The sequence below is a fragment of the Salvelinus namaycush genome, unplaced genomic scaffold (assembly GCF_016432855.1).
Source record: "Salvelinus namaycush isolate Seneca unplaced genomic scaffold, SaNama_1.0 Scaffold127, whole genome shotgun sequence".
In the NCBI taxonomy this organism is placed as follows: Eukaryota; Metazoa; Chordata; class Actinopteri; order Salmoniformes; family Salmonidae; genus Salvelinus; species Salvelinus namaycush.
Genome location: NW_024057975.1, coordinates 93,053 through 104,833, shown reverse-complemented (window position 1 = coordinate 104,833; position 11,781 = coordinate 93,053). Strand labels below are relative to the sequence as shown.

Here is an 11,781-nt window from a genome sequence, read left to right as displayed (position 1 = left end):
ATAAAAGGCACTTCCGGGTTGGAGTTCCTCAGGTTTTCACCTGCAAAATCAGTTCTGTTATACTCACAGACAATATTTTGACCGTTTTGGAAACTTTAGAGTGTTTTCTATCCTAATCTGTCAATTATATGCATATTCTAATATCTGGGCCTGAGAAATAGTCTGTTTACCTTGGGAACGTTATTTTTCCAAACATAAAAATTCTGCCCCCTAGCTGAAAGAGGTTGTTCTTAACTGACTTGCCTAGTTATATAAAGGTTACACACACACACACACCACACTGACCAAAAAGTTATTTTGTTGGCATTTACGTATGTCCCCATTACCAGTAAAACATAATCAAAACCTATTTCTTTCACTTACTTGCTGTTCTGTTTCGTTGTTCATTTGTTCAGTCGTTTCATTCTCAACAAGGATTTCTCATACTATGCAACGCTGTTTGGGTTTTTGCATGTCAAATAACACTATTTGATGTGTCAAATAAGCTTGTAGACCAATCATGACCTGAATATGACTGCACGTCACGTAATAATTTAACGCGTTCATGAATTTTTTCCCGTAGTTATTACACATTGATTACACTATCACTCGTATTTCATATGTCACAACGATTCATCGATACGTATGCTATGATGCTGGTGTAACAGTTTAGCTTCCGTCCCTCTGGGCTCGAACCAGGGACCCTCTGCACATCAGCAGATCACTCGCCCACATCGACAACAGCCACCCTCGAAGCATCGTTATCCATCGCTCCACAAAAGCCACGGCCCATGAGGAGCAAGGGGAACAACTACTTCAAGGTCTCAGAGCGAGTGACATCACCGATTGAAACGCTATTAGCGCGCACCACCGCTAACTAGCTAGACATTTCACATCGGTTACACTGGGAAAGTTGTCTCGCGCACATACAGTGCTGGACATAAAAAAAGCTAGCTAGCTCATGGATGCAAACGATGTTCTTCCCCAAAAACATAGTAAAACGACAATCTGTTTCAGTAGCTATATAGTTAGCTTGCTAAGGCAAACCGCAAATTCCACTATTGTGCCTTATTGTGGCTAGCTTCACAACATATAACCTGGTCCGGTCGAGCCTCACTAGAGGTTGTTTCCCCCGGCGATAACAGGACTACACTGATAACTCCAGCTTGGTTCCTATGTTTCCTGTCTCCCCAGTGGGTGGGCCTATGCCCTCCCAGGCCCACCCATGGCTGCGCCCCTGCCCAGTCATGTGAAATCCATAGATTAGGGCCTAATGAATTCATTTCAATTGACTGATTTCCACACAGGTGAGTCAATGTGCTACACGAGGTACCAGAATCTCACAGTATCCCTTTAAAGCCACAGTGTAAGATGTTTACCATCAAAGAGTGGGGCCACCAACAAAACATTATTACCAATGGATCAAATGCAGCCTATGACATTGATTTAAATACTGCAGTCCTCAATATCTATTATTATAGAGCTCTGCTCAACCTAAAAACATGACATTATATATTATTATAGAGCTCTGTTCAGCCTATAAACATGACATTATATATCATTATTGAGCTCTGTTCAGCCTAAAAAACATGACATTCCATGAGAGCCCGATTAGAGTTGGAGCTAATATACTATGTAACATCTGCTATGACACTTTTATCTAAAGCAACTTAGTCGTGCGTGCATACATTATAACATATGGGTGGCTCCAATGGGAATCGAACTCAGTACCTTTGGCATTGCAAGCACCATGTTCTACCAACTGAACCACAAGGAGCTCTACAGTTGTTTTTAAAAACAAATAATTGTTTAAATTATTAAATGATTGGAAACTGGCTCTGATTTGGATTAAATTTCAAAGGAAGTCAGTTTTGTCACGTGGAGGTTTCATTCAGGTCTCTCTACTTAAATAAATACTCTGTCTTTGGCAGGAGAGAGACCAGACTCAGAGGAACCAGAGCCAGAGACGTACAAATCAGCAAGACGACACCACTGCTCCCACTGTGGAAAGAGTTTTACCCAGTTAGGGTCCCTGAAAGTGCATAGGAGATTGCACACAGGAGAGAAGCCTTTTCAATGTTCTCAGTGTGGAAAGAGTTTTTCCTTGTTAGCAAGCCTGAAAAGACATGAGAGGATCCACACAAGAGATCCGCTTTTCCAATGCTCCCAGTGTGAAAATTGTTTTTCCTTGTTAGCAAGCTTGAAAAGACATGAGAGGATACATACAGGTGATAAGACTTTCCACTGCTCCCAGTGTGAGAGGAGCTTCACACGGTTAGGGAACCTGAAAAAACATAAAAGAATACACTCAGGAGAAAAACCTTTCCACTGCTCCCAGTGTGGAAAGGGTTTTACAGAGTTAGGGAACCTGAAAAGACATGAGAGGACACACACAGGAGATAAGCCTCATCGCTGCTCCCAGTGTGGAAAAAGTTTTACCCAGTTAGCACACCTGAAAGTGCATGAGAGAATCCACACGGGAGAAAAGCCTTACCAATGCTCAGACTGTGGAAAGACATATTCCTCATCACGGTCACTTAAAAGTCATGTGAGAATCCACGCAGGAGGGAAGAAGCATTCCCCTAGTTTGTAAATTGTTATATTTTACATCACATTGACTTAATTTCTTCTCCTAGTGTGTAAATTGATATTTCGCATCACATTGACTTAAAATTCATCAGAGAACATACAAAGTGCTCCCATTGTCTTATATTGTTGACTGAGAATGTGTTTACCTGTTTATACCATATTAAATTAAATGGTACAAAGTATACTCAAACATATATTTGTATGTTTTTACTAGAAAACATGAATTGAATATGGAGTCTGTCAGTTTGAATATAGAGTAGATCAGATTCCATGTGTTTAAATGGTCCATTTTTAAACTCTGACTGTGTGTGTGTTTATCTGGGTGTCTTTCCTCCAGCACTACAGATAATCAAGTGATATTTGGATGTGATGAATTTGCTCCATTGTTGACATTTGCATTGTTGGTCCACTCTGAAGATTTGTATCTTACAGAGTGTGGCTTTAAGGCAACGGTGTCAGACTCAATCAGCAAACGAGCCATATTGATAAAACAACTCATTTGTCAGTCATAGCAGACGGACCATATTAATAAAACAACTCATTTGTCAGTCATAGCAGACGGACCATATTAATAAAACAACTCATTTGTCAGTCATAGCAGACGGACCATATTAATAAAACAACTAATTTGCCAGTCATAGCCTATTATGTTTGTTATAACAGAAAACCATATAGCATTGTATATAGCATGTATATAGCATTTTTAACATATTAAAACAGAAGAGATAAATAATATCTGTCCAGCCTTTGCTGCAATGCTTGCAGATGTGCATAATATGCCCCGTAACCCTAATCAAAAAGTATTTAATAATTCCAAATAACAAAAAAACGTAGCTTCGGGTTTTGGTTTTTCGTTTTGGTAGTTGTCTGTGACTCTTTGTTAGTTTCCCCTTCTGTTTGAGCGGCATTACTTGGTTTTCTTGCTGGGGAACGTAACAGTTAGTAGCTAGCTACTATACTCAAAATGTACCTAGCTCGAAGTGAACAATATTTATACTGAACAAAAATATAAACGCAAAATGCAACAGTTTCAGTCAATTGAAATAAATGAATTAGGTCCAAATCTATGAATTTCACATGACTGGGAATACAGATATGCATCTGTTGGTCACAGATACCAACAAAAAAAAAGCCTAACAATGGGCCTCATGATCTCGTTACGGTATTTTTGTGCATTTAAATTGCCATTGATAAAATGCAATTGTGTCAGTTGTCCGCAGCGTCTGCCTGCCCCATACCATAACCCCACCTGCCCCATACCAGAACCCCACCTGCCCCATACCAGAACCCCACCTGCCCCATACCATAACCCCACCTGCCCCATACCATAACCCCACCTGCCCCATACCATAACCCCACCTGCCCCTGTCGTGGTAAATCGTCTCAAAAATATAACACTCGTAAGAACTTGTGAAATCAATTTAGGCTTTTAATACAGAGCATTTGCCAGCTGGAATGTCCCGCGGAACACACACCGCTTCCCAGCCCCGGCTCCAACATTTATACACAAATAGCATATGGGTCCACCCCATATGCAAATAAGCATACTTCCCCTAATTCTTCCTGCCATCATTATCTTTTTAGTTCAGGCTTCCTGCTTGTTCACGCCTACTAACGCCCATTATCTGCTTTCAGTTAAATTATAATAGTGGCCAGACCCGTGCTTGTCTTAAAAATAATATATGTCCATCTATCCTATAGGCCTATGACTCAACCCTGTATTTAACTCAGTGCCCCAGCATGTTCTCTGGTATGTGTCCTTATTGGAATTGGCAGACTATGTGTCTCTTCTATCATTAGTGTCCAGTTGCCTTAGGCATATTTCTCTGGTATGTGTGCTTTTAGTGGAATCAGCAGACTATGTGTCTCTTCTCGTCATGTGGTCTGCCACTTCAATGTTCAGCTGTCCTATGCCTCCACATGCCATCCATGTGTCTCATTTTACTCCTACACCCCATACCATAACCCCACCTGCCCCATACCATAACCCCACCTGCCACATACCATAACCCCCCCCCGCCCCATACCATAACCCCACCTGCCCCATACCATAACCCCACCTGCCCCATACCATAACCCTACCTGCCCCATACCATAACCCCACCTGCCCCATACCATAACCCCACCTGCCCCATACCATAACCCTACCTGCCACATACCATAACCCCCCCCCGCCCCATACCAGAACCCCACCTGCCCCATACCATAACCCCACCTGCCCCATACCATAACCCCACCTGCCCCATACCATAACCCCACCTGCCCCATACCATAACCCCACCGCCACCATGGGGAACTCTGTTCACAACGTTGACACCAGCAAACCACTCGCCCACCTGCCCCATACCAGAACCCCACCTGCCCCATACCATAACCCCACCTGCCCCATACCAGAACCCCACCTGCCCCATACCAGAACCCCACCTGCCCCATACCATAACCCCACCGCCACCATGGGGAACTCTGTTCACAACATTGACACCAGCAAACCACTCGCCCACCTGCCCCATACCAGAACCCCACCTGCCCCATACCATAACCCCACCTGCCCCATACCAGAACCCCACCTGCCCCATACCAGAACCCCACCTGCCCCATACCAGAACCCCACCTGCCCCATACCATAACCCCACCTGCCCCATACCATAACCCCACCTGCCCCATACCAGAACCCCACCGCCACCATGGGGAACTCTGTTCACCATGTTGACATCAACAAACCACTCGCCCACCTGCCCCATACCAGAACCCCACCTGCCCCATACCAGAACCCCACCTGCCCCATACCATAACCCCACCTGCCCCATACCATAACCCCACCTGCCCCATACCATAACCCCACCCGCCCCATACCATAACCCCACCTGCCCCATACCATAACCCCACCGCCACCATGGGGAACTCTGTTCACAACGTTGACATCAGCAGACCACTCGCCCACCTGCCCCATACCAGAACCCCACCTGCCCCATACCATAACCCCACCTGCCCCATACCAGAACCCCACCTGCCCCATACCATAACCCCACCTGCCCCATACCAGAACCCCACCTGCCCCATACCATAACCCCACCTGCCCCATACCATAACCCCACCTGCCCCATACCAGAATCCCACCGCCACCATGGGGAACTCTGTTCACAACGTTGACATCAGCAGACCACTCGCCCACCTGCCCCATACCAGAACCCCACCTGCCCCATACCATAACCCCACCTGCCCCATACCAGAACCCCACCTGCCCCATACCATAACCCCACCTGCCCCATACCATAACCCCACCTGCCCCATACCATAACCCCACCTGCCCCATACCAGAACCCCACCGCCACCATGGGGAACTCTGTTCACCATGTTGACATCAACAAACCACTCGCCCACCTGCCCCATACCAGAACCCCACCTGCCCCATACCATAACCCCACCTGCCCCATACCATAACCCCACCTGCCCCATACCAGAATCCCACCGCCACCATGGGGAACTCTGTTCACAACGTTGACATCAGCAGACCACTCGCCCACCTGCCCCATACCATAACCCCACCTGCCCCATACCATAACCCCACCTGCCCCATACCAGAATCCCACCGCCACCATGGGGAACTCTGTTCACAATGCTGACATCAGCAGACCACTCGCCCACCTGACGCCAAAGATGTGGTTTGAGGTTGTGAGGCCAAATTCTCTAAAACAACATTGAAGGTGGCTTATCATAGAGAACTTAACATTAAATTCTCTGGTAACGGCTCTGGTGGACATTCCTGCCGTCAGCATGCCAATTGCACGCTCCCTCAAAACTTGAGACATCTGTGGCATTGTGTTGATTGACAAAAACTGCACATTTTAGAGTGGCCTTTTATTGTCCCCCAGCACAAGGTGCAACTGTGTAATGATCATGCTGTTAAATCAGCTTCTTGATATGACACACCTGTCAGGTGGATGGATTATCTTGACAAAGGAGGAATGCTCACTAACAGGGATATAATAACATTTGTGAACAAAATTTGAGAGAAAAGCTTCTTTTTTTTGTGGGTATGGAAAATTTCCCGGGATCTTACTATCTATATAGCTCTATAGCTCATGAAACATGTTGTGATTAGATTTCTGTTCAGTACTGTTTCAATGTTTACTTCCAATAAAAAGTGACTCCAAAATGACACAACATTATTTACCATTCAGTCCCTATAAGCAAAAAAACGTAAAACCAAAACATAACCAAAACAAAGTGCCAGTGCATGCAACAAGTTTAAAGAGTCACAAGCAAAGCTTTGACTACTTTAATACACTAAGTAACATTTTCTAAAGACATCAATCAATCAAATGTCTTTTAAAAAGCCCTTTTTTTTTTACATCAGCAGGTGTCACAAAGTGCTTCTACAGATACCCAGCTTAAAACCTCAGACCAACGATGCCAATGTAGTAACAAACACTTATAACATCTTACAATGCGGGGGGACATGCATCGTTTTGTTTACTCACTAGGTTGTTTTTCAATGTCAGTTAGTTTGCTCCCACTGTCTGCTCCCACTGAAGAGACAACAGAGATTACCATTCAATGTCAGTTAGTTTGATCCCACTGTCTGCTCCCACTGAAGAGACAACAGAGATTACCATTAAATGTTAATTAGTTTGCTCCCACTGTCTGCTGCTACTGAAGAGATATCATAGATCACCATCTTCATCTATCACTTAAAGATACCCAGTACCCTGTTACCACGATATCGGACCACGCCTTAATGGGACAACTGAACATTTTGGTCTATCCTAATGACACCTATTTGAGGGTAAATTGTGCTTCACTGAAAATGGATCACCCCAACAAAAAACGTATCATTAAAAGACTCATACTTTAGTTGTACTCCTAAATATATTTGTGTGCTCCTAACTATAAACTTAAGATCACATGTCCTCCTTGTAATAAATGTCAGCGTAGAACTATAATAAGTAAACTGTATCAATCAGCGTTTTATCTGACCGGACAGTGTGGTGTGTAGTGATGTGTTATGGAGGCACTTTGTTGATTATTGATGTTCACTTGTACAACTGTTCATCATTACTATTGTGTTCAAATTAATTATTTTAACACACATTGGTTAAAAGACTCATATCACAAAAATGAAATTACATTGAGCAACATACCACATTACTTCATACTTACATTTCTTGTTTTACAACAATGACAAAGCATGCTTATTCATTTTTATTTATTCTTTTGTAATCATAGCGAAAAAATATTTTGGATGGTAGTTTTTTTTCAATCTGCCTGCCACGGTGACTGGTGGACCAAAAACGAACCCAAAAAATACTTAGAAGACAATTGTCAAAGTTTGTAAAATAATTTAATCATTCACTCCATTGACCGTCTGACTTTGTCGTTCACACAGGAGAGAGACATGACTATGGTGGATCCTCTGGGGAGCCTCAACATCCTGATGCTGAGGAAGCAGAGAAGAGCCTCTCCACATCAGAACGCCTCAATAAACACCGACGGACACTTACAGGGAAGAAACCGATCTGCTGCTCTGAATGTGGGAAGACTTATTCAAGATCAGATTCACTAAAATTACACCTGAGAATTCACACAGGTGAGAAGCTTTTCAACTGTGATCAATGTGGGAAGAGATGCACGTCTTCATCGGAACTTAAAATACACCAGAGAATCCATACAGGAGAGAAACCTTATCGCTGCTCACAGTGTGGCATGACTTTCTCCAGATCACATTCATTGAAATCACACCTGAGAATTCATACAGGAGAGAAAAGTTATGGCTGTGCTCAATGTGGGAAGAGTTTTGCTACCTCAGCTAACCTGACTGCACACCAGAGAATACACACCGGAGAGAAGCATTACCACTGCTCTGACTGTGGAATAAGCTTAACCACGTCAAGGGGACTACTACTACACCAGAGAACACACACAGGAGAGCAACCTTATAGCTGTTATCATTGTGGGAAGAGTTTTGCTCAGTCAAATAACCTGATATCACACCAGAGAACTCACACGGGAGAGCAGCCTTATAGCTGTTATCAATGTGGGAAGAGTTTTGCTCAGTCAAATAACCTGATATCACACCAGAGAACTCACACGGGACAGAAGCCCTATAGCTGTGATCAGTGTGGGAAGAGTTTTACTCAGTCAACCAACCTTAAATCCCACCAGAGAACTCACACTGGAGAGAAGCCTTATAGCTGTGATCAATGTGAGAAGAGATACTCTGATTTAAGAGATCTGATTAAACATCAGAAAATGCACACAGTAGATCCACAGAGAGTGGAATGTCCAACACCAGACCTGGGTAGTAGAACACACAGAGTGGAATGTCCAACACCAGATCTGGGTAGTAGAACACAGAGAGTGGAATGTCCAACACCAGACCTGGGTAGTAGAACACAGAGTGTGGGATATACTCCAACACCAGACCTGGGTAGTAGAACACAGAGTGTGGAACGACGGGGGACGGGGAGGTTGGCTCGGGTTAGTTGAGAAATGTGTGTTAGGGGGCGGGAGGTTGGTACCAACGATTTATGTACACTGAATGTACTGAACAACATACACTGCTCAAAAAAATAAAGGGAACACTTAAACAACACAATGTAACTCCAAGTCAATCACATTTCTGTGAAATCAAACTGTCCACTTAGGAAGCAACACTGATTGACAATAAATTTCACATGCTGTTGTGCAAATGGAATAGACAACAGGTGGAAATTATAGGCAATTAGCAAGACACCCCCAATAAAGGAGTGGTTCTGCAGGTGGTGACCAAAGACCACTTCTCAGTTCCTATGCTTCCTGGCTGATGTTTTGGTCACTTTTGAATGCTGGCGGTGCTTTCACTCTAGTGGTAGCATGAGACGAGTGGTAGCATGAGGGAGTCTACAACCCACACAAGTGGCTCAGGTAGTGCAGCTCATCCAGGATGGCACATCAATGCGAGCTGTGGCAAGAAGGTTTGCTGTGTCTGTCAGCGTAGTGTCCAGAGCATGGAGGCGCTGCCAGGAGACAGGCCAGTACATCAGGAGACGTGGAGGAGGCCGTAGGAGGGCAACAACCCAGCAGCAGGACCGCTACCTCCGCTTTTGTGCAAGGAGGATCAGGAGGAGCACTGCCAGAGCCCTGCAAAATGACCTCCAGCAGGCCACAAATGTGCATGTGTCTGCTCAAACGGTCAGAAACAGACTCCATGAGGGTGGTATGAGGGCCCGACGTCCACAGGTGGGGGTTGTGCTTACAGCCCAACACCGTGCAGGACGTTTGGCATTTGCCAGAGAACACCAAGATTGGCAAATTCGCCACTGGCGCCCTGTGCTCTTCATAGATGAAAGCAGGTTCACACTGAGCACATGAGCACATGAGCACATGTGACAGACGTGACAGAGTCTGGAGACGCCGTGGAGAACGTTCTGCTGCCTGCAACATCCTCCAGCATGACCGGTTTGGCGGTGGGTCAGTCATGGTGTGGGGTGGCATTTCTTTGGGGGGCCGCACAGCCCTCCATGTGCTCGCCAGAGGTAGCCTGACTGCTATTAGGTACCGAGATGAGATCCTCAGACCCCTTGTGAGACCATATGCTGGTGCGGTTGGCCCTGGGTTCCTCCTAATGCAAGACAATGCTAGACCTCATGTGGCTGGAGTGTGTCAGCAGTTCCTGCAAGAGGAAGGCATTGATGCTATGGACTGGCCCGCCCGTTCCCCAGACCTGAATCCAATTGAGCACATCTGGGACATCATGTCTCGCTCCATCCACCAACGCCACGTTGCACCACAGACTGTCCAGGAGTTGGCAGATGCTTTAGTCCAGGTCTGGGAGGAGATCCCTCAGGAGACCATCCGCCACCTCATCAGGAACATGCTCAGGCGTTGTAGGGAGGTCATACAGGCATGTGGAGGCCACACACACTACTGAGCCTCATTTTGACTTGTTTTAAGGACATTACATCAAGGTTGGATCAGCCTGTAGTGTGGTTTTCCACTTTAATTTTGAGTGTGACTCCAAATCCAGACCTCCATGGGTTGATAAATTTGATTTCCATTGATAATTTTTGTGTGATTTTGTTGTCAGCACATTCAACTATGTAAAGAAAAAAGTATTTAATAAGAATATTTCATTCATTCAGATCTAGGATGTGTTATTTTAGTGTTCCCTTTATTTTTTTGAGCAGTGTATATAAATATATACACACACTAGATGAGAGGAATGGGGTGCTGTTTTGAAGCCACTGCGCCTCCATTTTGGTACTCCACCACCATTCTAAAAACTATTTAGGAAGCTATAGAAATCTATTTATTAATGTCTACATTTGTCGTATTCTATTACAGACACACCTTCATGCATACTTTTAAATTATATTATGTGAACTAAACACAGAGGACTATTTGGTCAAAATGGGGGAGGAGAGATGAGAAACAGAGTGAGATGTAGGACTCTAGATGGATGGAACACATTTTGTCATGGGGTTTCCACCATTATAAAGCAGTCAACTGGGTGGGACTTTCCTATTGGTTAAGGAAGTATCACATGATTCCATCCAGGTCATCAACTGGGTGAGACTTCCTATGGCAGGGTTCCCCAACTGGCAGCCCGCGGGCCGAATTTGGCCTGGTTTTATTTGGCCCCCAAAGATTTCTGAGCAACAAAAACAAGAATGTTGGGGGGGGGGGCATAAAAGACTAAAAACACCAGCTCCAAGTGATTTTAATTCCAGAAATCTGTTCCCAAGTATTCCCATGCATAATAGAGAGACACGTGACCGTATAAACATTAAGTATTCCCATGCATAATAGAGAGACACGTGACCGTATAAACATTTAAGCAAGGCGGTCAATTTACAGTCTAGAAATTATTTGTATTTCTGTTCCGGCCCCCTGACACTCCGCTCAAGAAAAGAAAAAATCGTTATGGGGCTGAATCTAGTTGATGGTCCCTGTCCTATGGGTTGAATCTAGTTGATGGTCCCTGTCCTATGGGCTGAATCTAGTTGATGGTCCCTGTCCTATGGGCTGAATCTAGTTGATGGTCCCTGTCCTATGGGCTGAATCTAGTTGATGGTCCCTGTCCTATAGTTGATGGTCCCTGTCCTATGGGCTGAATCTAGTTGATGGTCCCTGTCCTATAGTTGATGGTCCCTGTCCTATAGTTGATGGTCCCTGTCCTATGGGCTGAATCTAGTTGATGGTCCCTGTCCTATAGTTGATGGTCCCTGTCCTATG

The 11,781-nt window shown here is 44.8% G+C and overlaps 1 protein-coding gene across 1 annotated transcript; it reads left to right on the top strand.

Annotated features, from left to right (window-relative positions):
- Positions 1–1,690: 1,690 nt before the first annotated feature.
- LOC120036256 (zinc finger protein 664-like) lies at positions 1,691–9,054 on the top strand. The gene is made up of 3 exons (XM_038982735.1): positions 1,691–1,763; positions 2,091–2,505; positions 8,034–9,054. Exons 1-3 carry the CDS (start codon positions 1,691–1,693, stop codon positions 9,052–9,054), a joined length of 1,509 nt encoding a protein of 502 aa, XP_038838663.1.
- The last annotated feature ends 2,727 nt before the right edge of the window (positions 9,055–11,781 follow it).

What these genes read in the sequence shown, in the direction of transcription:
- LOC120036256 (XM_038982735.1), top strand. Translation starts at nt 1,691, where the DNA reads ATGGGAATCGAACTCAGTACCTTTGGCATTGCAAGCACCATGTTCTAC. An exon ending in GAACCACAAGGAGCTCTACA is followed by an intron (nt 1,764 to 2,090) that starts GTTGTTTTTAAA and finishes TTTCCTTGTTAG; the next exon opens with CAAGCCTGAAAAGACATGAG. An exon ending in TGTGGAAAGACATATTCCTC is followed by an intron (nt 2,506 to 8,033) that starts ATCACGGTCACT and finishes GAGCCTCTCCAC; the next exon opens with ATCAGAACGCCTCAATAAAC.